We start from the raw sequence: 27,770 nt of genomic DNA on the forward strand, positions 1-27,770 counted from the left end.
GCCCGGACCTGCATGCACTTCCGGTCGGGGGACACTTTCCAGCAACGAACACTCGCGTACTTCCGGCCGGGGGACATTTTCCAGCGCCGGACCCGCGTGTAGTTCTGACTGGGGGACAGTTTCTGGTGCTGGACTCGCGCGCACTTCCGGCCGGGTGCGTGCTGCCCCGGGCGCTCTGTTTAGCACGCGGCGGCGCGCGGGCACGTGCTGGTGGCTCTTGGGGCGGTCTCGCCCCTCGGGGTTGGGGTCTGTTGTCCCCCAGCTCCTCTCTGGGGTGGCCGGACCCAGATGGGGATCGTGCGGGTCTGGCGCTGATGGAGCAGCCCCGGATATCCAACGGGGTCAGACTGGACATGCCGTCCTGAGGCAGCGGGGGGAGGGCGGCTGTTCCCAAGCCTTCAGCCTACCTGGCAGTTCCCAGCTCCCATCGTAGAGCAGCAGGGCTGGAAGGGACCTCCACAGGTCCCCTGCCTGAGGCAGGGTCACTCCTATCCCAGCCCTCCCGTACAAACTGTCATCTAAACTAAGGACCGTCAACCCTGACAGGACACAGACCTAACACAGGTAAAGCAGGGGAACCGTAGCAGCCAGCGTCCTACCTCTTTGAAATGTGGTGGGTGAATGCTCAGGGGGTCCGTGGAGGTGGGATTGTTTCTGGGGTGTGCAGAGTGCTGTTGAGAAGCGCCAGGTCCAGTGGCAACATGTAGGGGGTGCATGGCACGTGCCTCCCCTGACTCGGGAGCCACCAGTTGCCCGGGGTCAGGTCCTAATTCAGGGCCCTGTCCTGTACACCCATCACCTGTACATAGTTCTTTCTCTCTTGGGATGTCTCACTGGTGTTAGTATGAGGGTTGCAGGAGCAGATTTGACATTCGTAGATTTGTTTGTAAATGCCCCCAGCAAAACTATACCTGACACTGCTCTCATTGAGAGACACCGAGGTAAGTAGAACAGACTGAAAACGTACTGATAACTGGTCATTTTCCAAAGAACAAAACCATATCTTTGTCCTGCAGTATAAAGTCACAACCTTCTTGAGCCATGGTTCTCAAACTTTTTTTTTGTACCAGGACCCATCTGTAAACATCAGTGGCCAGTCCTGAGCCAGTGCCCCTCACTCCCGGCCTGCTGCCCCCAGTGTGTGAGGCAGGGGCTGGGTGTGTGGGGAATGGGAGGGTCCCCCAAGCAGTCCCTTGCAGACTGGAACTCTGCCAGCCTGCAAGAGAAGCCATGGTTTCCCATGTTTTTCACCTTTAAAAGATAATCCATTTTTAAAGTTGTTTGATCCATTTTTAAAGTTTGTTTGCAACGTTTTCACATATTCTTGCGTCCCACTTCTGGGTCATGACCCACAGGTTGAGAAATAGCATTCTAGGGCGTATGTATATGCCTAGTTCTGCTGTATTTGAATGTTAAGAGGATTGTCAGGAAGAGTGAATGGCACATTGGCTGCTGCTGCTTTTTTACGGGGAAAAAGGGAAAAAAATTATGTTCACCGTTGTTCTTTCTTCAAAATGAAGATGAGCTGAAAGTGTGGCCTGGGAGCCACTGCCCTTTTAATGGGAGATTTGAGAAATACAGGGAGTGGGTGGGCATGAGTGAACACAAGGGTGAGTGCATTAACATATGGCAAGGATGAAAAAGTGATCATTCATTTTTGTTTGGAAGATGCATGATTGGGAAGGAGAAAGAGGAAGAGTGACAAACAGAGAACAAAAGAAGGGGAAGAGGCAGACAAGAATCACATCCTCATAACATTCAAAACTATTGCAATATTTCCCAGGTTTGCTTTATTCTGAAAGTGAAAATGCCACAAAAAGTGCATGTGTAACAGTTTGGCAGACATTTTCAGCATTTTCTTGTGCAGATGCACATGACAATTTCAGAACAATATGGCATGGACTTACTGAAAATGTTGGATACGTAAAACGTATGTGTGCCTCCATGTGTTGTCACTGTTAATTTTCCTACTGGAAAGTAAAGCTAAATGTTTGGTAAAAAGAATGTGGCAGTGAAAAGGAGTTTTTATGGGTATTAAGAAATGGAGGTTTTGTTAATACCCATTGAAATATGCAACAATGTGTACTAATTTGTAACAAAATGTATTATTAGTTCCTAGCAATTTATTATGTCACTTAGGCTACAAACAGACATTACAGGACAAACTGTGCATGTGTTTGTCCTGGAACATTTTTGTTCCAGGATTGGTGTGCATACGCATCATCCTTCCAGTCAGGGATTTGGTAGCAGCTGAATGATTTGCTGCTTTTCTGCCATTGATCCCATGATGCGATCCCAGGACAAACATTCAGACATACTTTGTGATATCCTGCAGCAAACTGTTATCACATCTTAGCACTTTGTGAACCTTTTAAGGTTTTGTCCCAGGACAGTGGACATGGACATCTGAACAACTGCACTCTGTCCTGAGATAAAATGACTTATCCCAGGACAAATGTGACTTTGTTTGTAGCCTTATGTTAATTCTATGGAGAATCTCTCTGAGAATTAATTTTCTTTATACCTTCATTTTGATTCCTTATCTCAGGTATCATTAGGGAGACTTATTTTCTGTGTTTTATTTTGTAGCTGGCGTGAAGAGTTAGATGCTATGAAACTGCTCTAAGCTTTACATCCATGTAAGAAGTTTTTTTCGCTGTACATACCAAGGACTTGGCTTTTGGGGATCTGAGAGGATAAAGAACAAAGAACTGTTGTTACTGTTGCAAGTATTTAGAGGTCATGGTCATGCCGGGGTGGTTTGGACAGTGTGTTAATTCAGTACACAATAGTGCTAGATAATACAAAATCAACAGTATTGCATAGTCAGAATAAATGACTTGAGTGGATATTCTCTTTTATATGGGTTCATTCACCCCTCCTGTCTGGTTCATTCTTTTAAATCTTCTCTCCCTGGAAGAAATTGTGAATGCAGTATAATGAGTGGGCAGAGTTGGTTTTGTTTTGGGGTGGCGGGAGAAGAGGGAGGGATAGGTTTTTTCTTTTGCACAAATACATGTGTATTGTTCTGTTTAACTTAAAAAGGAAGAAGTGCACCTTTGCATTTTAAGTGGAGGACATGGAGGTTTATGGTAGCTTTTACTTTCCAGGCAAGTGTATTGCACAGTCTGGCATCAGAGGCAAAAAACAGGTGTCTTCTGCAACAGATCCTAGTGGTAGACAGTTTCATTATGCCTCAGAAATGGACATTTTTACTTTAGTCGCCATCTTGACTTCTTAAATAATTTTGTAATAGTCTTGAACTCGACTTGATATTCTGTGGAAATGCAGCATAGAGAGAAAAGGGCGGATTGGCATGCTCCTAGTAGCCTGTGTTACTAAGGAGGCATGCTGCCATGTTCTGAATTAGTTAGAGCTTTCTAAAGACTGGTGGCTGCATGCCTGATTTTGAAGATGACAGAAACCTGTATAACTTAAACCCAGTCACCTTCGCCAGGCAAAAGTGGAGACTTCCAGCCAGCCAGAGGTGAGAGAAAGCATTGCTTGTAGGCACTTCAACAGGAGAGCTTAAGAGTGAGGTAGAATGCATACAGTCCTCTCAGTTCTGAATTAAGTTTTCCAATGGTACTTGCTTAACTTTGAATGAAGGAGATGCACTGTCACTGCCAAATTTTCAAAATCCTTTCCTCTGCTCCATCTTACTCAGAACTAGTTTTACTGAATGGCTATTCATCCATGAGGGGAGCTTATTCAAACTCTGTGCCATCATGGTGTGGTTGATGAATCATTTATCGTTTAGGAAAAGACACCTATGCCCTTCAGTGACCATGTCCTTTTCCACATAGAAAAAGAAATATTTAGGAGGTCCTCCGGAAGAAGAAACTACCTTCCTGGGCCACAAAGCATCGCTAGGAAGTTTAACGGGCAATTTCTTGATTTAAGAGATTACTCTACAGTATTGTCAGAAAATTTATTAGAGTATTAGACTCTTCTTCTGTTTAACCCAACTCTATCAGACAGTTGAGAGAGACTCCATTGTAATAACATGAAACGGACAAAAATGGGGCAAAAAGGACTAAGTGAATCTGATGTTGTGGTCCTGTCCTAGACCAGGCCCCTAATCTAGCTGTGTCAACCACTGACCTTTTCTTATTTAGAAATAATATCTCTTAAGTTATTAAAAAGAATTTTCTCAGAACAGAAATTAATGGTAGAGGCAAGAACATTACCTAAATCTAAGCTATTTTACCAGTAAATGGTGAAGCTATGGTTTAGCTTGTTCTGGAACAGAATTGTACAGTGTACTTATTTATTTTTCTTATCTGTCCCTAAGAATACAATAGAGAGGCTTGTGCAAATGTTCCTAAGGCATCCACAGTAAGAACACAGTTACAGTTTACATCAGGTGAACCTGGTTCGTGGTTTTAGTTCAACAGATTGTTTTAAAAATCGTTTCTACAGTCCATAAAAATGGTTATTTTATACAAGCTAGCTCTGCATCCAGCACAGGTCTTTAAAGAGTTGCAACAAAGATCCAGGCCAGTGACTCTCAACCAGAGTGTCATGGCACCCTGGGGTGCCTGATCCTTTGAAGGGTGTCAGGAGAGGTGAGGAGATGAGCATAGGTTCAGGTTTGTCCCCTACCCCCACTGCCCAGCTCCTCTGCAAGGAGGTAAGCTCTGTAACGTATAAAATATATCAAGTAGTTTTTGAAACTGGGTGCCACTCGCACAGAAGTTATGAAGGGGGCGCCTGAAGTCTAAAAAGGTTAAAAACCACTGATCTAGGCAATAGTTGGCTTCTTTTTTAACAAGTTTTTTGGCAAGGGGCAAGTGGTAAGAGAGAAAAACAGAACAATTCCAAGTTCCAGTTTAAAGCTTATCTTGATTTCCCACACTCAGTCTAAATCAGGTAGTAGCATTTCCACACTTGTATAGTAGAGCTTTTTGAAGTAAAAGAATAAAAGCTAAAAATAGTAGTATGGGCTAAGAAACTGTTTTGTAGAACGCTGATGTTGCGACAACAAGGTTGAAGTTGACTCAGTGAGCAGTTTTTTCATAATGTGCACCTGATATACAAGTACCATAAGTCTGATGTATTCCAAATTGCCTGCAATGCAGTAGTTTAAATTAGTCTGACAGAAGTTTCTCAACATTTTTAATTTTGTGTACAAGAATAGTTTTGTAACTACGGAAGTATTTCAGGCAAATTCATCTGATGCCAATGGAGTGAACTTGACAGTCCAACAATAGATAGGCCCTAAGCCTTACCATTCTCTTCTAGGAGGTGCTAATGCATTCCCCTTTTTGCCGTAGTATCAAGGTGTTTCCAGGCTGAATATAAATGTCACCTCACCCTGAGTGTACCCCAGTTGCAAAGTTGCCACTCAAGGCAGAAGGATAACTGTATCTGATCTCATCCCTTCTGCTGCCTTTGCCAGCTATAGACAGCTGTGTTTCCTGAGAAAATGGTGCTGGACCACAGATGTCAGAAGGAATTAGGAAGATGAAAGTATGCGTGAATAATCAGATCTTTCTATAAATACCTCTCAATTTGTAAACAGACACAGAGTGAGTTAGAAGCAAGTTTATGATGCAGTTTAATAGCTGCCTGTTTTTCTAGACTGTAAAATTAGCTGCCATGATGTAAAAGACCATTTGATCCCTATTGCAGAAAAAGGCACCATATATTTCTATCCTAAGATTTCTCATTATCTCCCCCTTTTTTTTAGAAGCAGAAAATCAGCCCTATTCAGCTGTGCAATCTGAGACACTTTCTTCTTTTGAAACTGGAGCTTTGTGCATTACAAAGGCAAGTCCAGCTCCTTCCTTCTCCTGTTCCCATAGCAACTCTTCCAGCTGATGCCAGTGTAAGGTCTGCACTCCCAGCAGTACCAACCCTTCAAGTCCTGGACTGCTAACTACTTTGTGCTAATGAAGAAGAGTATTAGAAAAATTCTGCAGGAAAAAAACCTCTTGAAAGCCCTAAAAAGTACTGACACTTCCAGAGTGAACCTCAAAGACACCAGAGCTGTTCCATTTCCATTCATGTGGCACCTGATTTTAGTATGTATTAGGAGTTAACAATTTAGCTGTGAATATCTCTTCAAACTCTTCCCACTGTGGCTACTGCAAGGTTCAGTCAGTTTCTTCGTTATGAAAGGGGTGGGAAAGCGAGAGCAACCTTGTGGGAACTTGCCAGGCAAGGATGTTGCTGTGGAAACAATGGAAGGCTATTCAGTGCTCAGCATGGAGGCTTCAAACATGCTACAGACAACTACAGCAGGAGGCTGACTCATAGCATTTTCTAGTTTCAGTGTGTCTATTTAAGATCAGTTGGGAGAAGCCATACTGGGAAGCCAGAACATTTCCATGAAGAAGTACACTAAGATACATTTAGGGTTGTGGGAAGATGGTAAGAGAATGAAGTGAGCAGAAAGGGGTATGCTGTACCCATGTATAGATGATCAGAGTTTCTTTAGTTTTGTCTACCCTGTTAAACTACTTCCACAGAAGCTAGTCTCAAAATATAACATCTAGAACAATCTAAGTTCTAGTTTAAAGGATACTATCACACCTTGCATATAAACTGAACATTAAAACAAATAAAACACCCAACTAATTAACCTGTCATCATGCAAGCTGTTAGCTTACTATTTTTGCTCTATTCAGTTCCCACAACCAAAATGGACAGGTCAGTATCACTTTTTTATACAAGTTAATCCAGGGGTTTTCAACCTTTTTGGGTCAGTGTACCCCTGGCAGGTGGATGCAGAGCAGTGTACCCCTGGCAGGTGGATGCCAAGCGTGGGTAAGTGGCATGTAGCCGAATATGGAGAGGCGGCAGCTGCTGCATGTGATCTTCCACTGCATCTGGCCAAGTGGACAGCACCTACAGGGGATGGTGCATGGCACCATTCCCTACCTGCCTGCCTGCATGTATCCTGTAGGGCCTTCTCAAGTACCCGAATTAATCTGTAACAAGCTAACACCATGGTGCTGTTTCTAATGCTTCAGTAGAACATTTAAATATTTTTACTTCCCATTTTTTAAAAGGAATTTAATAGAAGCCTTCATGGGCTTTACTTCAAACTCAAATATTTGGCCTAATTATTTCACAGCATCCCTTATTTCAAGTTATCAACTCATATTTTTAAATACAGGTAGATCAAGATAAAGGGAAAATGTGCAAAACTAATTCTACACAGAGTAAAAAGTTAAATTCTCACTTTAAAAAATGTGCACAGGTACCTGCTGAAGTCGTGCTGCTCATTGTCGACATCATAGAAACACAGTAAAGTTCAGGGACGATTTTGACCTGTGTAAGAAAGCAACTGTCAAAAAGATTTCTTGTTATCAGAATAGTTGCATGCTTGTTAGAGTTTTTAGTTGATCAGTGAAAACAGTGGCAACTATTTTAACATTACAATTCAAGATATGAAGGTGAAGAAAATATACTAAATTCTTCTAGTTCTAATCAAATTAATGTATTACAGGTAGGTAAATGTAATGCTAGTTTTATGTATTACTGTTCCATTCTGTTTGCCAAGAAATTGAAATTTTCATCCATTCACAGAAAAATCCAGACATTATACCCTAAATTACTGTGAAAAGATAATTAAGTAGTTGAACAAAAGTATAAGCTAGGTATAAGAACTGTCACTGTAGTTAATAGCATTTTTATGGCTCTTCTGAAACCAAAAATTTGCTTCCTAAAATATTCAAAATATTTAAAAGCCTTCAATAATCAAAGGTTCCCTTTAGAGGAAGTAGAAAAATATTTTACTTAAAATAAGTGGAGTGAAGGTTTGAATACATACACACTGTGTAGCCAAGACAATAGTACAGACTCCTTGAGGGAATGATCTACTACTGAATATGCAGAAGATCACTTTCAGCTCCCAGGAGGTAGGCTTTGTAAAATTAAGCACTGATGGCAGCCCTAAAAAGATAGCATGAGAATAATCAAGATAACACTTGCTTTAAAGTTCATCCTGATGAAAGAGTTCAAAACGATAATCTTTCCTCTTTTGAGCTGTCTTTATCTTGCTTGCTCTTTTGTAGAACTGGTCAGTATTCCATTTGGCTTCTAAAAATATAACTACAGTATTTGTCTACCAGCATAAAAACACTGAAAGTTAACCGCCCACTTAAGTCTGTAACCTCAAATAGCTCGCCCTTATTTTCTCTTCCTGCCTTGCCATAATAACACTATTATATCTCTTTCACTTGTGTTCCCGCTAGGTCTATTAGCAAAATGTCTGTGATAATTCATACCTGTGTAAGTTGCCAAATGACAAAAGTGGTACATATGTATCGATATTATCTCTTGGACAATGGATGTATATATTTTTTCATCTTCCATCTTAATCCTGGCAGCAGGCTGCATCAGGACACTAGAATTAAACATTTAACTGAATTGGCTGTAAAAGAACTAGAAAAGTATCTGGGACACTGCCACCCAGTTCCTGCTCCTGGTGCTTCTTACAAACTTTTGAGATCTAAATCAAGTCCTGTTTCCTTGCTGTCCCATATAGCTCCGTGTAAAATTCTGATAATCATAAAACTCACCAAAGGTGAAGAAAACAAAGATGATACCACCAACCAAGCTGTTCGGAAGTGTCTGGCTGATGCATTGGGAGAAGTTTGGTCTGAAAAGCAACCTAGAGAGAACAGTTACATTTTGATTAAACAAAATACTTGTTGTTGTATTATTTTTGTTAATTGTCTCTCATGTTATGAGAAAAAGCTATCAGCCTTTTCTACTATCCCCATTTATGCATTTCAGAGGCACGTACGAATCTGTTAGAGAGCACTGTTTTGAGATAGCAGTACTATGTTGATACAAATCAGAGAAAATCAACAACTTTAAACCTGGGACTGAGAACTGTTAAAGTAATAGCATCTGGCTCAAGCTAGATTGGCATTAGTTCTCCCTGCCGAAGCAAAGCTCCTGCTCTATCTACCACCTGCTATTTAAAATGTAGAATGATGGCTGTCAGGATACCACTAAAACAGTCCAGTAGAGGTTATTCTTTAACAAAAAGTAGAATAACACCATACTGAAGACATCTGGGATATTTGGATTACTTAAAGAGTTCTGTCACAGGCAGGACCTTAGCGGGCACTGGACTATATAAAGTTGTGTCCCTCAGTTGTGTAGAGATCTCTTTTACACCAAATGACCACACAAAACCTCCTGTAACACTAGAAGTTCCCTAACAGAAGGCTACTTGAAGGAAATAATAGATAACCACTTAGATATAACTGCAAGAAGATTTTCCGGTCCTATCCCTTCCTATAATGGAGTTTTCAGTCACGTCTTCAGGGGAGCGATAACAGCTGCTAGTCCCCTTGTCAGGTGAGAACAAAAACTGGGACAGGCTATGATTTCCCTCAAATGTCTCAGAATACTCAAATCGGCTCCTCGGGTAAGATAGCTGCTACGTTTTTTTCTCCACTGGTCTCAGAAGTCATAGTGCATACATCAAACCTGTCAAGTCTTGCTGGTTAAACTCTCTTTATAAGAAAACATTGAAGATTGTTAATTCCAAAAACACACACTACAACCTGATGGAGAAGAAAATAAACTGAATGACATTGTAACTTGGTTGCTCGCTATGCAGTAAAATAATCCACCTAACCCACAGCTCTTGTAAGTGATTACATGTGACATTAAACTCCTTAGTCCCATGTTTAAAGCTAGCAAAGAACTTAACAGCTGCATTTCAAAGGTGATGAGCACTTAACTACTGCCAAAATGGGTTGGGATTAATTTGTAAGTCTAAAACAGGGGTGTCAAACACATGGCTCGCAGGCCAGATGTGGCCTGTGGAGCCATGTGATCTGACCTGTAGATCTCTGGACTGACCCCTTGCACCATATGAGGTGTGCACCGCTCTTGGTTCCCTGCGCCGCATGCAATGCACAGGCTGGACCCGGTGCTGCATGCACACAAGGAGACAGGCATGTACTGCAAGTGGCACCTGCACTGGACCAACCCTGTATGCTAACTCCAGTGTGCACAAGTAGCTTGGGGGCCAGATCCAAACCAGCCCTGGAGCCAGTGCGCAGGGCTGGTCCAGCAGGGTGCAACATGCAGCCTGCTCCCCAGATCCTGTGCAGTGTGCAGCACCGAGTCCAGCCTGTGGGCTGCACACAGTCAAGCCCTGAGATGGGGCTGGTGCAAGCTATGGGCAGTGTGCAGACTGAGCCTGGCACCATGGGTGTTGCATGGCCACAGGGGGTTAGTCCTGATATGGCCTACAGACAGGCCCAGTGATCCTGTGACACCACTAGTCTAAAAAAATTCAAACCTTTCCCTAGGATAAGAACTGGTACTGCTAGATCATGCTTAAATTAAGTGAAGCTGGAGTTAGCACTGTTTTTAGCACAAAGTTTTATCAACTGAACTGTAAAAGATACAGAATTCTCCCACTATCAGCCATGCAGCTTTACTTCTAAAAGTGAGTATGAAAACAAGGGCATACCACTGTGTTATCTAGACCCTCTCGGCACAGGCAAGGCCTAAATCTCTTGATCCTATACAATAGGAGTAGCAGCCATTTAGTTCCATTTTCCATTCATCTAACATTGTGTGGTCCAGTCCTATGAGATGCCTTTCTCTGAACATACCTCCTTCAGATCATTTTAGTAATTTAGGCTTTCCAACTTACTCTCATCCTGATTTGGACCATTTTTATATTTTGATTTTTCTTGTCACAAGGTGCTTTTTTTTTTCTTTTACTTACATTCAGTCTTCCCTAACACACCACTGCTTATACTGATTCAGTCTGCAGTTATTTTTGCCATTTTCTCTGAAAGCGTTGTCTGATTAAGAATATTCTAAATCATTTACTGTATTTTTTCCATAAACACCCCCTCTCATAAACAGTCCTGAAACAGAACCGTAATTACGCTCTGAGTTGATGATGTTTGGACAGCCACCAGCTCAGGTGGTAGGCTGTGAGAACCTGGGAGAAAATCATAGGTGGGCTGCCTCAAATCCTCAAGAACCTGGAAGGAGGAGAAAGGCTTTAAGTCCGTTAATATTGGGGTGGTGATAATTTGTTTACCAGCTCCTAGGACTGACCCATGGACTTGAGAAGTATTCACATGTATGGACATGATGCTCAGGCCACCGCACCACCTTGTAGTGCCTTGTGATTCTTTCAAGGGTGCTGCAGGATGCCATGCTAAGTCAGCACTGCTAGGTGTGCAAATGTGATTCATCAGATAAACCCAGGGATTTCAAATAGGACTCTGCAGTGTTAAAACCATTCTGACTCGCTGTGGCCTCTCTGAATACTTTGCAGCAGAAATGCTTTATTTTTTCAGAGTCAAAAAAATTAGTGAAAGCGAAGAGCTGGCATTTTCCAAGGGGTGCCTTGAGTCTAAAAACATTGGGAACCACTGCTGCCTACTTGGTCATGGCAAACACAGAGCGCATTGACTGTAATGAAACGGACAGAATTAGTACAGAGCAGGGAGGTGTAGGACTGTTTGCATCTCCACTCCTCTTCGAACAAGAGTAAAAGAAAAAAAGTTTGCCTTAAAAAACAAGTAATCGTTCCCAAGCATATCTGTTGTTACAGTGCTTCTCTTGCTGATGACGGGTACTAGAGAGATTGTGGGGGGAAGAAGTTCAGGACAGGAAGAACTTGTGCACAAACCAGATCTTTCCTCCTGCTTTCTAACTACAACTGTATCTTGTGGACAACCTGGGCAGGTTCAACTTGCACACGGACACATAGAAAACAACTTCCACTCAAAAACAGTTGAAGTGTGCAAAAGAGAAAAATAAATGCCCACCACTTAAGTTTAGGTAGAGTGGAATAATAGTTGTTTCAGGCTTTGTCCCTGTAATTTCCATTTCTGGTATAAAGTATATCATTTTACCCAGGGGGAAAAAAATTATGCCAGATTTCTTAGCACAAACTTTCCAGTGTTGGAAAATAATTACTAAAATATTTATAGTTTATTTAAGAGGAGACTGGATAGGTATCTGGCTGGGGTATTATGATCCCAGCACTCGTTCCTGCCCGTGGCAGGGGGTCGGACTTGATGATCTGTTCGGGTCCCTTCGGACCCTAGAAACTATGAAACTTCGCCCCGGCCCAGAGGAGCCAAAATTTGTGGCGGGCTTGGCTTTCCATTCAATTTCTTCCCCCCTCTCGTGCGGCGGCCGGCGGTATTTCTCACGAACCTCCCCCAACACCACCGCTCGCACAGACTCGGAAACTGAGGCGGTTGCGTCCAGTCTGGCACCTCCTCACGGCAGGGCCAGCCCCAGCTAGATCACCCCAGCCGAGGCTTTGTCTAAAAACGTCTGAGGAGGGGGATTTGGGGTGGGAGAGAGGCTCGCCCTCCCTGGGGAGCCTGCCTCCCTGCTTTCCTACCCTCCTCGGCAGAAAGTTTTCCCTGACATCCAACCTAAACGTCCCTTGCTGCAGCTGGAGCCCATCGCCCCGCGCTCTGCCACCAGTCCGGCTCCATCCTCTTGGCGGGGTTTGTTAAATCCCCGCTCGGTTTTTCCTGCTGCGGACGAAATAAACCCCGCTGCCCCGCCGCTGCTGCATGCCCGGGCCCCTGCCCCGCTCACCCCGCGGCCGCTACCGGCACAGCCTGCGGAGCGCCCCCTGCAGCGCCCGCGCGCCCCTCACCACCAGCCAGTTCGTCACGACGAGCGAGACCAGCAGCGCGATGGCCAGGGACTGAGCCAGCAGCCGCAGCGGCACGAGCACCAGCATGGCCGGGCGGGACCGGGGAGCAAGCCGCCTTCCCTTGCCCCGAAGGAGAGTTGCTTTGGCCGGGGCGGGGAGGGCAGGAACCACCAACCCCGCCGCTTAGGCCAGGCGCTGCGGTGTTTGCTCGTGCCAGACTGGGAGGGCAGTTCGTGAGACCATTGCAGAAGGGAGCGGGGGAGCTGCCAAACTATCCTCTTACAGAGAACAAGGCGTGTTGCAGGAGCAAACACTTGCAGAGCCTCGGAGGACTTATTTTTAGCCCCTGCTTTGTAGCCGACTGACATTTAGTCACTCGATTTGGGCTCGGTTTGCTTTTCTGATTTGGTGTCGGATGGTGAACATCCCTGTGGGCTGATCTAGCGCTCAGGCTCCAGGAAAAGTGGATTGTGGAGAAGGGGGGTTGGTTTTACTTTCCCCTCTGTTTTTGGTTGGTTTGTTTGTTTTGTTTTTTACTTGCAAACCAAGAATTTCCGAAATAACTCAAAAGAAAGGGGGGGGCTACATAGTAATGCAAAGGTTGTATGCTAAGTTAACAGCACATAACAGTAAGCTGGCGATCGCTTTGCCTTTAGAGCAACTTTTCTGTTTCTTGCGGTCACATTTCAAAAGTGCCAGCTCAAGTATTTTGTCTGTGTGCAGCTTCTGCAGGAAGAGCAGACCCTTCTCTAACGTCCGGATAACATCCTCAGTCGTGTAAGAGCGATGTAGCCATGACGGTCCAGAAATTATGCGAGAGGCAAGGGTTTATGCCAACTACATGGGTGATCTGAGAAAGTCCTCCTGAGACAACTAACAGGGACTATTTTTACTTGGTTCAGGTAAACCGTGCAATTGATGAATGCTGTGTTTGCTGTGGTCAAATGTGGCACTAACAGCGCTGCTTCTGTTCCGAGCAAGCGGTAATTTGGCAGCTTCCTCCTAACATGGCTCCCATCACGGGTGCTGAATGTTTCGCTGTTTAAAAATAAAGGCCTCTCTCCCTTCCCATTCTGCAACAGAAATAATGTTATCATTTGTGGGTGTGAGCTGTGCTTGTTTCTCTCTCACTTCTTCTCTGTGAAGAATTTATTAGGGGAAAAGCAGAGTTAAAGAAATGATTTTTCTGAAAGCAGCAATTCTGCTAGTTTGCAGGATTGAGTCTAGGGCCAACTTCTGCAAAAGTTCTGCTGAAAATATTACAGGCTGCTAACTGAGGACAGCCACAAGTTAAATGTGTTTGAAACACCTGGTGCTTTTGTTTTCTTGACTAAAACTATTTACTAATAGTGAGCTGCCAAATATACAAACTCCAGGACCTTTAAACTTTAATGACACCATGTGTCACTATTCTTTGAACCTTGGCCACCCGCTGAATATCTTTTGTGCCATTTTATCTGCACAGTGATTGATGCACATTAACGCTGAGGGAAATCAAGACCCTACTGGGTCCCCTGTAACTAAGCATAGACTGGTGGGCAGATGGTGACAGCAACTTACACTTTATGATGTTTTCATAGAGAAAGTTGAAAGGGCATGGGCTTTTTGATAAGCACATCAGAGGTCGACTACAGTGATGCTAGCTCTTATGATTTTATTTAGAGTCTTACAGTTTTTTAATTAAACCCCCAACTACTGGAATCCACAGGAATGAGTTCTTTCTTTTTAAGTACGTTTCTAACTCTCATATAGAAGGGCTTGAAAACAGAAATGCAGAGCATGCTAATGGCTTGGAATGAATGTTAAATAAAATTTCTAAAAACAAAAAAAGGTGTGGGGGTGGAGGGGTGTACTTTAATAATTGCATGTTAATGGGACTGGGTTGACTCATGATTAGGGGCCTACCTAAATCTCAGTGAAACAGGGATTTTCATGGGCTACTCATGGCTCAGGGAGCCAATTTCATGGTCTTTTTGTGGCAAGCCCTCCTTCCTCCCCTGCTAATTGGCCAAGTGGTCTTGGCAGCCCCACAGCTTGCTGCTAATTGGCTGAGAGGCAAAAACTGTGGCATAATTATATAGGGAAGTTCACTGAAATATCAAATAAATTGCTGCATTATTATAAATCTGAGTATTAAATTTGTATCTAAATTGAAATAGTATGGCTCTACATTTATATACAATATGAATTGTAACTAATATCATCATAATTTATTATTAGCGTTCTACACAAAGTTTAGTCATCCTAAATAATGCTAACCTGGATAGAAACAATTCATGTTAGTTGTTAAATGCTGTCATGCAGCATCCACCAGCAGTTGCAGCTGACATCCTGTGTCTCCGCGGTGTGAACGCTTGTCCATACACTGAGGCGGCACATTCTGTATCCACTGAATTGGGTGGAATTTTAAGGCAGCATTTTGCCAAGTTGTAGAGATGTGGTAACCAATCAGAAATAGACTCCCAAAACAGTCATAGTCAAAGACATCTGGCACTTCAACAAAATTCGTGTAAGCAGCATGTTCCTTCTCATGCTCTTTCTGCCATCCAGGGATTCATTTCAGTAGCTGAGGGTCAAAACTCAGAAAAGGCACCTGGTTGAGGTAAAAAATGCAAATGGCACTGAAAAAGGAAACAGTTGTTTAAACTGCGGTGGTAATGTTTGATCGTACTTCTAGTACTGATTCAGCTTTGCAGTTCTTGTCTCTGCTGGTTTTCACGTTGCCAGTTTGAAAGTTGTGATCCCATGCCTTTGACCCAACTTACTGAATTAATTAGCTTGTTGTATGCTTGATGGATCAAAGCCTACCAACTTTCAAACCGCATTAGACACTCCATGAACCAAATCACATTTTCAGCTCCAAACTTAACTTGATCTTCAATGTCACCCTGTCATAAGAGATCACATAATTTAAGCATGCACTGTGTGCCAGATGTGATTTCAGGCTCCTCACACACACATTGCTGGTAGTATCTCATATTCTTTGTGCGGTAACAAGCTGCCTTAAACCATGAATTCCACCTTTTAAACACTAGCTCGGGTGGAAGTGACACAGTCATATGTAAATCCCCACCTTGATTGGTGATAGGCTCCCTGCAACAAAGCTTATGGTGTGGACAATGTTTGACAATTTACCACCATGTATCTGCACATAAGGTTTCCACTTTTTAAAAAAGAGGAAACCAGACTATGCACATCAGGAAAACATGTCCGCCAGGTGTCACTTACTGAAGAAAGGTTTTATGCGTTTCGGGTGACATGATTTCATGGAGCACATCACAGAGAGCTTTGCGCACATACATTGCATAATCAGACACAAATGCTGAGATCTTGTAAACTACGGCTTAGAATTTAACAACAGTCTTCACTACAGCTTGTGCTATGATAGAAAAATTGACAGATGCAAAGTGAATTGGCTCTGTTTAAAAAACAGGCAAGTTATGGTCTATACAGCTCCCAGGTACAAATAAAATGTGCAGAACATAGTTATCTTAGACAGCTGTTGCTTCATCTGTTACAATCGAGACTGATTCATATTCTGCCAATGCAGATTTTGTAGATGGAACATACAAAGCAATTACTCTTGGTAGATCATCTTGGCAAAGCTCGTCTGGACATGGGAAGCTGCCAGAATTTGGCACATATTAGTTCAAGTAGTCTCTTAATTTAGGGTTATCAGTTTTCTCCAGAGGAATGTTGATGGCCATGAATGCCTCCACTAGCATGAATGTAACCTCTCTTCTTGTCAGACTGCTTTCTGTGGTTCTTTTAAAGATCAAGGACATAGTCATTTGTTTCTTGCTCTGACCTTTAGTCTCTGCAGCAGCCTTTTGCTTTATATGAGTCGGACTCCAAATGCTTATCGATGAATGAGCTGGGGAAAAACAGCAGAGTCACGCTGCACAATGAACAAAACAATTTACCACCATGTATCTGCACATAAGGTTCCTACAGGGAACTGCCTTATGTGATCCTGAGCTGAAATGTATTTTGTTTTTTGGATTTCTTTTTGTTCATCTTCAGGCTTCAGCATTGCTGTAGCATTGTATCTGGCTTCTTAAAAGATGGCGCCAAAACCCTTTAACTTTTCTGACTGGCACCTTCACCAAGTCTACATCACTTGCTCAGTCTCTCAGTAGCTCTCAAACCACATGCTTTGTGGTTTCAAGGATTGCCACGCTCTCTTTGTATTCCGGTAAGCTTTTTTTTTCAGGTGATTCTGCACAAAATTATGGCAAATACAAAGGTCACAAAACTGCAATTTAAATAGGTCCCTACTCATGATGTTTGTATACTTAGGGTGGCAGCAGTGCTGTTCTCTACTTTATATACTATGCTTAGTACCTAGGCTCTCAGTTGTTGTTTAGGACAGTTGTCTAGCGATATGGCATGCCAAATCTCATGCAGTCTTCTCCTTACTCTCTTCCTTCTGCATCCTTCACAAAACTTTGAGGATCCCTACCTTACATTTCCCATTCTTAAGATCTGCAGAGGAGTCACAGTCCTGTCTGGGACAAAAAGATACCAGTTTGCCATCTACACAGCACCTTCTGGACACAGGGTGTAGCTACATGAGCTGTTAACTCTCAGCAATAAACTGTGGAACATGTTGCTCCCAGGAAGCTCCCGGGTGTGCGGCTTACATGTGCACCTGGACCGCAGCACACTGAGCTGGATTGCAGCAGCCCTGGCTAGCAGGAGACCCAGGGGGTCAGCGTGCCAGCCTGGGGAGTCAGCCTGCCAGCCTGGGGTTGCTCCAACTGGACTCAGTGTGCTGTGGAGGGGCTGGCTGGGGCATAAGGAAGCTTCAGTGCAGGGCTAACCCTTGTATTTACAAGTCCTATCCTGCTGTGGAGCTCATTAGTTTTGTGTACCCTAATAGAGGCGTACATGTAGATGCTGAGACGTTTACCATGCAGTTAATTAGTCATCTACACAGTAAACGTCTTGCATAGATGTGCCCACAGTGGAACAATTAGATTCAGTGATGTTAACTTTCTAACTCCAGAAATGTAAGATTGTGTAAGAAATTGTAGAGCCAGTGCTGATGTTAGAAAGACAGGCTAATCATTTATAACCTGGCCATCTTCTGCTTTATTTGTCCTTCAGTTAGGAACAGAAATAACTTTTTAATCTCCTCTCCCCTTTCTGTAGCTTTCGGCAGGGAGTCTGAAGTTATTCACTTGGGTATGGAAAATCCAGACAACAGGACAGAGATTGTGCTGGTAGCCTGTGGCTCCTTCAATCCAATCACCAACATGCACCTAAGGTTATTTGAACTGGCTAAAGACTACTTGCAGGAAACAGGTAGGGATAATGACTTAGCTAACTCAAAATGAAGAACTCTGAGATGGGTGTGATTGTGTTTCCAGCCCCATCTGTATGTGTAGTTGTTTGCAGCAGTTTGCGTTTGCTTTGGATACACACTCACAAGATGCAGAGATGTGCACATGTATGTGCAATACTAATTAAGCCAGGCAAAGTAAATTAGTAGAGTCCTCCATATTTGTCGTTTGTCACTCATGTTGGGTGGAAGCCAAAAAAATTAGTTTTATTATTTTTCCTTTCGAATCACAAAATGTCAGAAAAACATACTTATTGCTATCTTTCAAATAAGTGATTAGACCTTCTGCTGCATATTTAAAAATACTGGGGAACTGCTCTGCTACTTGCACATATTTTGTGCTGAGAAACAATGAAGGTATAGGATATTGGCGTAATCTCTCTCAAATTTTTCTCAGCCTGTCTCTTCCTCTTTTCACTCTCAAAGAGGTATACAGAAGGGTAACAAAAATGATTAGGGAACAGAAGGGCTTGCATATAAGGCGAAACTAAGTAAACTAGGCCTGTTCAGTGTAGAATAGAGACACCTGAGAGGGGGGGACACGATATGGGTTTACAAAACACTGACTGGCAAAGAGAAAGTAAACAGGGATTTATTATTTACTGTCTCTCTCAATACAAGAACTAAGGGTCACAAAATCAAACTAGTAGGAAGTATGTTTAGAACTAACAAAAGGAAATTATTTTTCACACAGCAGGTAATTCAAGCGTGGAACTCATTACCACCAGATGTTGTGGAAACTGACAGTTCAGCCAGATTCAAAAGGGGATTAGACAAATTCTCAGAGGAAAGAGGCATCAATAGCCACTGAGCATGGTAGGGTAGGGATATGGGCTCTGAATTAGAACCTCCTAGACCTTTAATGTGGAGGCTGCGAGTGAGAGAGGAACAGTAGAAAAAAAGCCCAATGTCATATCCAGTTTCATAGTTTCTAGTGTCAGAAGGGACCTTAGTAGCTCATCTAGTCCAACCCCCTGCCATGGCAGGAAAGAGTACTGGGGTCAAATGACCCCAACAAGGTGTACATCTAACCTCCTCTTAACGACCCCCAGGGTAGGAGCCAGCACCACTTCTCTTGGAAGTTGTTTCCAGATCCTAGCCGCCCTGACTGTGAAGTAGCGCCTCCTGGTATCTAGCTTAAATCTACCCTCTGCCAGCTTGTGACTGTTATTCCTGGTCACTCGTGGCAGTGCTCGGGGGAACAGGGACTCCCCCAATGCCTGCTGATCCCCCCTGACTAGTTTGTAACAGGCCACTAGATCCCCCCCCCAGCCTTCTCTTGTGGAGGCTGAACAGGTTCAGGTCCCGGTGCCTCTCCTCGTAGGGCCTGCCCTGTTGTCCCCTGATCATGCGAGTGGTCCTCCTGTGGACCCTCTCCATGTTGTCCACATCCCTCTTGAAGTGCGGCGCCCAGAACTGGACGCAGTACTCCAGCTGCGGCCTGACTAGTGCCACACAGAGGGGAAGGATCACCTCCTTGGACCTGCTTGAGATGCATCTGTGGATGCACAACAAGGTGCGGTTGGCCTTCCTGACTGCATCCCCACACTGCCGGCCCATGTTCATCTTGGAGTCAATGATGACTCTCCCTTTCAGCATCCACTCTCCACCACTGTGACACAGGATGCTGGATAAGATGGACCTATGGTCTGACCCAGTAAATGTCAATTCTTATGTTCTCAACGGATGACCAGAAGTATGATGAAGGCTGTAAGCCTGGTGCATCGTTAGCTGCTCATGTTGGACTCATTTTCATCATTTTATCCTTCATATCCCCAGATTATGCACTTTATTCCAGCCATTAAGGAAAAAGCCTTCTATGAAAATGGTGCAGTAGTATACAGCAGCAGCTCATATCTTCAGCTCTGGCCTCTGCTACTGCCTCTAAATAGGCCCTACGTATTGCAAAAGGACTCAGCTCCTGAGTCTATGTGTTTCAAAGCCATCCTGAGTCTCTCAGGCACAGACTCTATTTAACAACCTTCTGAGGCAGTGAGAGAGAGCTGTAACTTGGAACTCCCTCACCTCCCTCCCCATGGTCCAGTTGCCTGAGACCTCAGAATTAGTGCCCCACCTTTGGGCCTTCAGTTGCTTAGACACATTTTCCCATAACCCTGGCTGTTGAAACTCTGGTTTCCAGTTACACTTTTCAGGTACAACAGCTCAATAAGGCTAGGGACATGTGGCTTGTAAAAGACTGTCTTTAACTGCACACATTTCACTTTTAACAGGACTGGAGGGTTCCAGTTTTGGGAAAAACAGCAGCAGCCTGAACTCAGCGCCTAGATCTGATCTAGCCGTCTTTGTAAGCCCTGCCAGTGTCCTTCAGTTGGGCAGTTCTTCTTGCTGTTCTTAGCCTGGTATTCTTCCATGTACTTGTAGCATATTCCCTTGCTTAGAAAAGCAGCTCTCTTTCAAAAGAGTCTTTTTCCAGATTTTGTCCATAAACTCCGGGTGAGGGAGTTCCAACTTACAGCATTCTCATGTTAGCTTAATTCAGGGTCAGTAGTCTTACTGGTAGAAAATCTGTAGTTCCAGTAAGGAGGAGTCATTCAATATTGATGGCTCTTGTTTGCTGTGCTACAACTTTTCAGCTCTTTTAACTATGGCTGAGATATTCGTATGGCTCAGTCTTTGGACAACTTCAGTGACACGTTGGTCAGGCCGCAGCTGGAGTACTGCATCCAGTTCTGGGTGCCGCACTTCAGGAGGGATGTGGACAACATGGAGAGGGTCCACAGGAGGCCACTCGCATGATCAGGGGGCAGCAGGACAGGCCCTACGAGGAGAGGCTCTGGGACCTAAACCTGTTCAGCCTCCACAAGAGAAGGCTGATGGGGATCTAGTGGCCTGTTACAAAATAGTCAGAGGGGACCAGCAGGCACTGGTGGAGTCCCTGTTCCCCCAAGCACTACCAGGAGTGACTAGAAATAACGGTCACAAGCTGGCAGAGGGTAAATTCAGATTAGACATCAGGAGGCGTGACTTCACGGTCAGGGCGGCTAGGATCTGGAACCAACTTCTAAGAGAAGTGGTGCTGGCTCCTACCCTGGGGGTCTTTAAAAGGAGGTTAGATGTACACCTTGCTGGGGTCATTTGACCCCAGTACCCTTTCCTGCCATGGCAGGGGGTCGGACTTGATGATCTGCTCAGGTCCCTTCTGACCCTACAAACTATGAAACTGCAGAACAATATGAAGGAGGTGCTACTCCCAGATTAAGGTCATAATAGGAGATGAAGTCCCCAGAGCAAAAAATGGGGTCCACAACTCACAATTAAACTGGCAGTTTGACACAGACATACCTCATCTGTTAGAGCCACCTCCCACCCATTTCTCTCTGTAGTCTCTATTTCCCACCTTCAGCAGTACGATTCAAATTCTTTTGCACAGCTTTACCCCATGCATTGGCAAGAGCACACAGCACTTTTCCAACTTCAGTGGGCTGTGTTATTTATAAGGGTTCTGTTTAAAAACTGGAATTCATGCTCTCTTAAATAACATAATGCATATGAAGTACCTTACACATAATACCATGAAGTTACATCTATTCAATGTTGGTTGGTGCATTTTTTTTCCCACAGGAAAATACAAAGTAATCAAAGGAATCATTTCACCAGTCAGTGATGCATATCGAAAGAAAGGTCTGATCAATGCCAGTCACCGGGTAACCATGGCAAAACTAGCTACGCAAAGCTCAGACTGGGTGGAAGTTGATGACTGGGAAAGCTGTCAGAATGAGTGGTCGGAGACGCTCAGAGTCTTAAGGTATCACACAGCCACACACTGAAAAACACATTTATACCTGGAAGAGAATCAGGAAGAGTATAATTTAAAAGGCTACATGGCTAGGTACCAATTCTGCAACCCTTATGACATGATTAGTCCCATTGAAGTCAAAGGGAGTGTCTGTGTGAGCAAGAATTTTTTCCACATAAGTCAGAGTTGTAGTACTAAGCCCTGTAGCAGGTTGACGCTCCCTTAGGCAGAATCAGGAGCCAGTTTCCTTATAAAACTAGTGAGTTCTTAGTTCTAGTCCTTTTATTATCCATATGGAAAGTGTCTTACTACAGGTACAAAGACAAAATCAAACCTCTGGTGTTTCTTCAGACCTGGAGGAGCAACACAGTCCTTGTGCTTCTCCTTAAGCACCAGTCTCCTCTCCTCCCCCAGCTTTCCTTCCTGGGAGCTCTTAACTTCCTCTGAGCCCACCACATCATCTCTGTCAGCTGAGCCAGTGGTCTTAAGCAGGTAGGCTATTCCCCTTAATCCTCTGCAGCTGGGTTCCAGCCCCACATACAGCTGTATGACGAGCCTCTAAACAGATGAACATTTCCATGTCATTTATTTACATACTTTTTGGTAAGTTTTAGTGCTGAAAAAGGTGGGGGACTCAACAGTGGCTCAAGCCAGGAGTAGAGTGGCAACATGCTCCGCAGGCTTCCCCCATTCAACTCTGCTGATGCCCACTGCTGCTCTAAGGTACTTTTAAAAGGTGCTATGAGAATCTCCTAAAGGAATGTCTTTTTTTTGATCTTCTTGTCTATAAGGCGTAAGCTGTTTCCCTAGTAGTGCCCCTGTCCCTGCCTTCCTACTTTAGGTGGTTTCTGACACTCTGACTGTATTCAGTTTCTTCCTTTTTTAAAATAAACTTACTTTGTTGATCCTCTACCTGGCCCCAGCATGTTGGCCTTCACAGGACTCAGATCTTGCAGTCCATGGTCAGAGCAGATCGGTTCTTGGATAAGAGGCATACAGGGAAAGTACTGGGTACTGCAAGAGGAAGCAATGAAAAGTTATACAGTAGGTGGTATTCTTCCTGCTCTATCGCACACTTCTAATACTGTCTGCAATTAATTTTTTTTGTAGATACCATCATCAGAAATGTATGTCTTCTAATCCTACTAACAGCCCACAGAGGACTGCCCCTCTTACAAAGCTGGGACGGAAGAGAAAAAAGGAAGGAAATAGTCATGTTCCCATTAAAAAGAATCAACAAAACCCAGGAACAAAGAGTTAAGTGCATTTGTAAAAGTAATCCCTATAAGAATGCTTTTTTTCATTCCTAGGCCACAGGACTCTGTTCTAAGGAAGCCTTTTCCTTTTACTGTTATCTTTCAAAAGCACCTTATTTTATTACAGAACGTTAGCTTAACCTTCACATCTGTGTGGTTAAAGATCTAAAGTGAACTGACTTGCTTAAGTCCTGGAGACCCTTCATTAACAGTTCTTGATTTCTGCCAGTGAGCCCCTTTTACTCTTCCACACTATTTTTTCCCCATGTTTTGTCTGTGTGTTGTTTTTTGCATTTTTGTAAATCCGTTTTCTGTCAGTTTTTCACATTAGTCTCCCCTGGCTAGAAGCTACTGGTGTCAGCCACACACGAAAGATAAAAAAGTAGCAAACAAAATGAACTAACGTTTTGCAGTAGGCCTGTGCAAAGTGGCTAGTATTCACTTCGGATTCAGATTCAGCTGATTCGGGGGACAGTGATTTGATTTGGTGATTCAGATCGCTGTCCCGAATCAGCCAGGTGAGGCCCATCCCCCACCCGCTCTCCCAGCCCAACAATGGCTGCTATCCCTGCCCTAGCTCCTGGCACTTGGGAAAAAAAACCTGGACTCAGCGGGTGCTGCTGGGTGGGGGACAATCCCTGCTGCCCCCCACTCCCCATGCTGCATGGGGGGCTCTGCACAAATCCCCTGACCCTTCCCTGCTCCCCCAGTGCCCCCCTTTGGCTACTCCACCCGCCTCAGCTCTGGCCCCTTAAAAAAACAAAACTGTGAAACACCCCCTCTCCCCCGGACTCACTGTTCCTGCTGGTGGAGGGCAATCCCCACTGCCCCCCGCTGTATGGGGGGGCTCTTCCATGAACCCCCCGAAGCCTGAAGGCAACTGCAGGAGCGGTGAGCCCGGGATTTTTCACAGGGTTTTTTTTTTCTTACAGGGCTGGAGCTGGGGCAGGCAGGGCAGCCATGAGGGGGGCTGGGACAGCGGCGGGAAGGGCGGGGGACTCGGGGGACTTGTGCAGAACCCCTCATGCAGCGCGGGACAGTGAGGGGCAGCAAGGATTGCCTCCCTGCCTGGCAACACCCTGTGAGTCACCGGGAGCTGGGGCGGGCAGGACAGTCATGGGAGGCTGGGGGAGCAGGCACGGGATGGGGCCTTGCAGGGAATCTTTTCCGAAGATTCGGAGAGCTTTGAATTGATTCAGACCTTTTTATTGGTCCCCTGATTCGATTCGGAATTGCAGACTCAGCCACTGAATCGGTCTGAATCTCCTCCAAATCGAATCAGCACCCAAAGCTTCGCACAGCCCTATTGTGGAGGATTTCTCAGCCTGTAAAAAGGAAGGGTGCATTACTACATTCCTGTCACCACGTGGCACCATGTGACGTTGTAAATCAGTGGCATTCCCAAGCTCACTTCCATTAGGACAGTTCCTACTGGTAGGAACTGCGAGCTTCTTTAAAATATAGATACACCCTGAGGGAGCGCACAGTCTGTTTTGGAATATAAAATCAGGAAAAGGGAAGAAACTAGGTTTCTAATTGTTTTTTCCTCCTCTAACCCCAGAGGAATGTCAGATAAGTATGCATTAGAAATCCCTCTGGATGTTAGTCTTCTGTAGAGCTCTCTGTCACTTTTAATCTGCACAGTGACGGCCTGCTTTTTCAGAAGGCCAGCAAAGGACTGTTCCTTGGAGTATATTATCCAGTACTTTTGGCCAAGTAACAGGGGGTTTACTATTTCCTGTGGAAAAATATCCTGTTCAGAGGCTAATAGTAATCGTTAGAATACATTTTTTTTCTTGTGTTCCCTTTTTTTAATGCTCAGTCTGAAAGTTCCTTTTCTTAATTCCACCTCTTTTATCTCAACTTTTGCCAGGATATGGAGAGGTAGCTTAAAAATTAAATGTACTTGTAGAGTAAGAAAATAGCACAGTGACTAAAGCCACATCCTTGTTCATCCCCCTTCTCTAGGTGTCCCACAGATTAAGCTACTCTGTGGCAGTGACATAGTAGAATCCTTTGGAGTGCCCAACCTATGGAAATCAGAAGACATCACTGAAATTGTGGCAGACTATGGCCTTGTGTGCATCAACAGGGCTGGATACAATGTCCAGAAATTTATCTATGAGTCTGACATACTGTGGGAACACAGGAATAACATTCACGTGGTGGACGAGTGGATCACCAATGATATCTCCTCTACCAAGATCCGTAGAGCACTACGCAGACGCCAGAGTATCAGGTATTTGGTACCTGATGCAGTTCAGGCTTACATTGAAAAACATGATCTGTATAGTCCAGGGAGCGAAGACAAGAATGCTGAGGAAATTCTGGCTCCTTTACAGAAACATGCAAGTTCAAAGCAGTAGCAGACTTGTAATCAGTCCTTCTTTCTTTATGCTGTAAAAATGGAAATTGAACTTTTCTAGTGAATCTGCATGCAACTGCCATAGAATTTAGCTGGAGTTTTGTGTTCACAAGGATTCAGAAGCCCACAATGGTGGGCCTCCACCATTTAGAAGCTTGATTTCCTTCAGTGTCTTCCACCTTATTGTTGTCATTTACCATTGTTCAGAGCGAGAATAAATTGGGTGCAAAATGTTTTACCTTCACTTTGCCAAAGTAGAAATGGCAACAAACGAGGCAAGGCAATGGAAAATCACAGCAAAGCTTAAGCTTTTACATTTAAGTTTAGTAAAATCTACTGTTGCATATCTTTATGGATTTTTTTTATACATTCAGCAACAAATGTTTTTGCTGTGTGTGCGCACACACATTTAAATATTTTCACAAAGGAATGTGAATAAAGCATGACAATAAACTCTGGTGTGTGAATACCTGGAAGTGAAACTGCCTGGAAATGGATTAAACTCATCTGTTTATTTTCCCAGTTCAGAGAGAGTAATTTCCAGTATTGTAAAAACATCATGAAAAATGACCAAGATTTCCGGAGAAAACCGCAGTTGCCTGAGAAAAATAAAAGTTGCAGCTGCAGACTGTAACCCCTTGGATCCAGAATAAACCTGCTGTAACCCAGGAAATTTTAGCCTGGCTCCAACCTGGGGTAACATCCCCCAGGGCAAGTTAGTTTCTTCTCAGGACAGCAATTGGTTTGCACCTGCCTGCTTTGAAGAAGTTACCTCCAAGCTTTTGGCTTAAGGGTCTCTGTCTTGGAGTGGCTCTGGGAGTAGCGTTAGAGCCCAACGAAAGCAAAATAATTTCAAGACAGTTACCCTCCAGCTGTCTTTATTTGAAAGCTTGATAACGTTTTTAAAAAACTGTTACATTTCCTTTCTTATCAGCGATACAGAGTAATTACCATACACCAAAATCCGGAGCATATAGTCTTACTCATTTCAAATACTTTATTGTTCCTACAGTATTATATCATAAAACAAAGAACAATGAGAAGGATTGAAAGCCACTTGCTAGAAAAAAATGTACATTGTAGCACCAGCAGCATTGTCACAGCTGAATGGTTTAAACAAGAAGGGATAGCATGAGATGAGCCTCCAGCTATATACAAAGACAGTGAATAACTTCATTCCTTTGTTTCCCCCTAGAGGCCTTAGTCTTTGAGATATGTTTAGTGCTAATCAGGAGCAGGAAATGGTATCATAATTGCCTTATTTTAAGCTCAACACTGTTTCTCATGAAGAGACAGACCTATTTCAGAATCTCAGTCCAGCTACTGCTTTAATAAGTAAAGGCTAAGAATGGCGTTACTGCACCGATGTACTGTAAATGACTGCTTTTTTTCAAAGGATGAATAAGATTTGATTTCTGTACCCAGCCGGAATTGCTTTTTGTAAGTGGAAATGAGGAGGAGAGAACAGGATTTCAATGTTAACTAAATATGTACGTTTTTATTTACTAAAAATTGGTTTCTGAAGTGACCAAAAAGCAAAACAAAGTAATCTATGCTAGTATTTTAGTGTGAGCTAGAACGCACTGTAAAGCTTGAAAATACTAGTGAATTCTGTTTCCTCTTTTCCATCACTCTCTGCTGTCTGGGTGAATTAAGTGCCTTACCAAACATTCTGGGACTTACTGAGCTATTGTCTAAATAGAATAAGGATGCTGTTGACCTATTGTCTCTCCAACAATGCTCTAAGGTGAACAGTGCATAGCCTGTCCAAATGGACATACACATGATGGAATTCTTTTGTGCTTTAAAACCTCTTTTGGTTCCTGCCCATCACTAACCTAGGAGCATCTGTAAGGTTGTTTTTTTTTAATATGGCAAGATGAGATTAAACTAAGTGGATTTCTAATTCTGCAAAGTGGCAAAAATTGTGTCAGGTATGTGTTCTCAGTGATTTTCAGATTAAATGTATTCAGTGCACAACAGGTACAGCTATGCAAATGCCCACTGGGTTTTGAAAGACAACAGCTTGTGCATCATCAGCTATCATAGGCCAAGTTATGCTTCAAAGTTGACTCAGCAATCCCACATCTTTAACTATTTGGACCTTGGTAAACGGTTTTATTGATGTTGCACAGGAAGGGAAAAAAATCCATCTTCTACTTTCAAGCTGTCCCTCTTTCTCTTCTTTCTCCCTGCCCCCCGCTACATTGATTTTGCCAAACTGACAAAAAGGAGTCCAGATTTAGTTCTAATAAATAAAGTTAGCTAATGTACCTGTGAATACACAGACAGAGCAGACATCTTAAGCAAGTTCACAGACAACAAAACTGGGAAAGATTATCGACACATTGGAGGATGCAAGTGCAATTCAGAAGGATCTCAACAGATTGGAAAGTTGGGCTACAGCTAACAAGATGAAGTTCAGT

The 27,770-nt window shown here is 43.7% G+C and overlaps 1 protein-coding gene across 2 annotated transcripts; it reads left to right on the forward strand.

Moving 5' to 3' along the window:
• Window positions 1–174: 174 nt before the first annotated feature.
• NMNAT1 (nicotinamide nucleotide adenylyltransferase 1) lies at window positions 175–26,863 on the forward strand. 2 transcript variants are annotated; one of them, XM_019541652.1, is made up of 6 exons: window positions 175–564; window positions 13,346–13,524; window positions 17,777–17,929; window positions 21,549–21,732; window positions 22,834–22,979; window positions 24,948–26,863. In XM_019541652.1, the coding sequence occupies exons 3-6, from the start codon at window positions 17,812–17,814 to the stop codon at window positions 25,343–25,345; spliced, it is 846 nt and encodes a 281-aa protein (XP_019397197.1). In that variant the 5' UTR covers window positions 175–564; window positions 13,346–13,524; window positions 17,777–17,811; the 3' UTR covers window positions 25,346–26,863. The 2 variants fall into 2 exon arrangements, with proteins under 2 accessions (XP_019397197.1, XP_019397196.1); XM_019541651.1 differs by lacking the exon at window positions 175–564 and adding an exon at window positions 12,912–13,105.
• The last annotated feature ends 907 nt before the right edge of the window (window positions 26,864–27,770 follow it).

Source organism: Crocodylus porosus, unplaced genomic scaffold, assembly GCF_001723895.1.
Source record: "Crocodylus porosus isolate Cpor-Errol unplaced genomic scaffold, CroPor_comp1, whole genome shotgun sequence".
Taxonomy (NCBI): domain Eukaryota; kingdom Metazoa; phylum Chordata; order Crocodylia; family Crocodylidae; genus Crocodylus; species Crocodylus porosus.

What these genes read in the sequence shown, in the direction of transcription:
- NMNAT1 (XM_019541652.1), top strand. Translation starts at nt 17,812, where the DNA reads ATGGAAAATCCAGACAACAGGACAGAGATTGTGCTGGTAGCCTGTGGC. An exon ending in GAGACGCTCAGAGTCTTAAG is followed by an intron (nt 21,733 to 22,833) that starts GTATCACACAGC and finishes TTTTTTTTGTAG; the next exon opens with ATACCATCATCAGAAATGTA. An exon ending in ACAAAACCCAGGAACAAAGA is followed by an intron (nt 22,980 to 24,947) that starts GTTAAGTGCATT and finishes CCCCTTCTCTAG; the next exon opens with GTGTCCCACAGATTAAGCTA.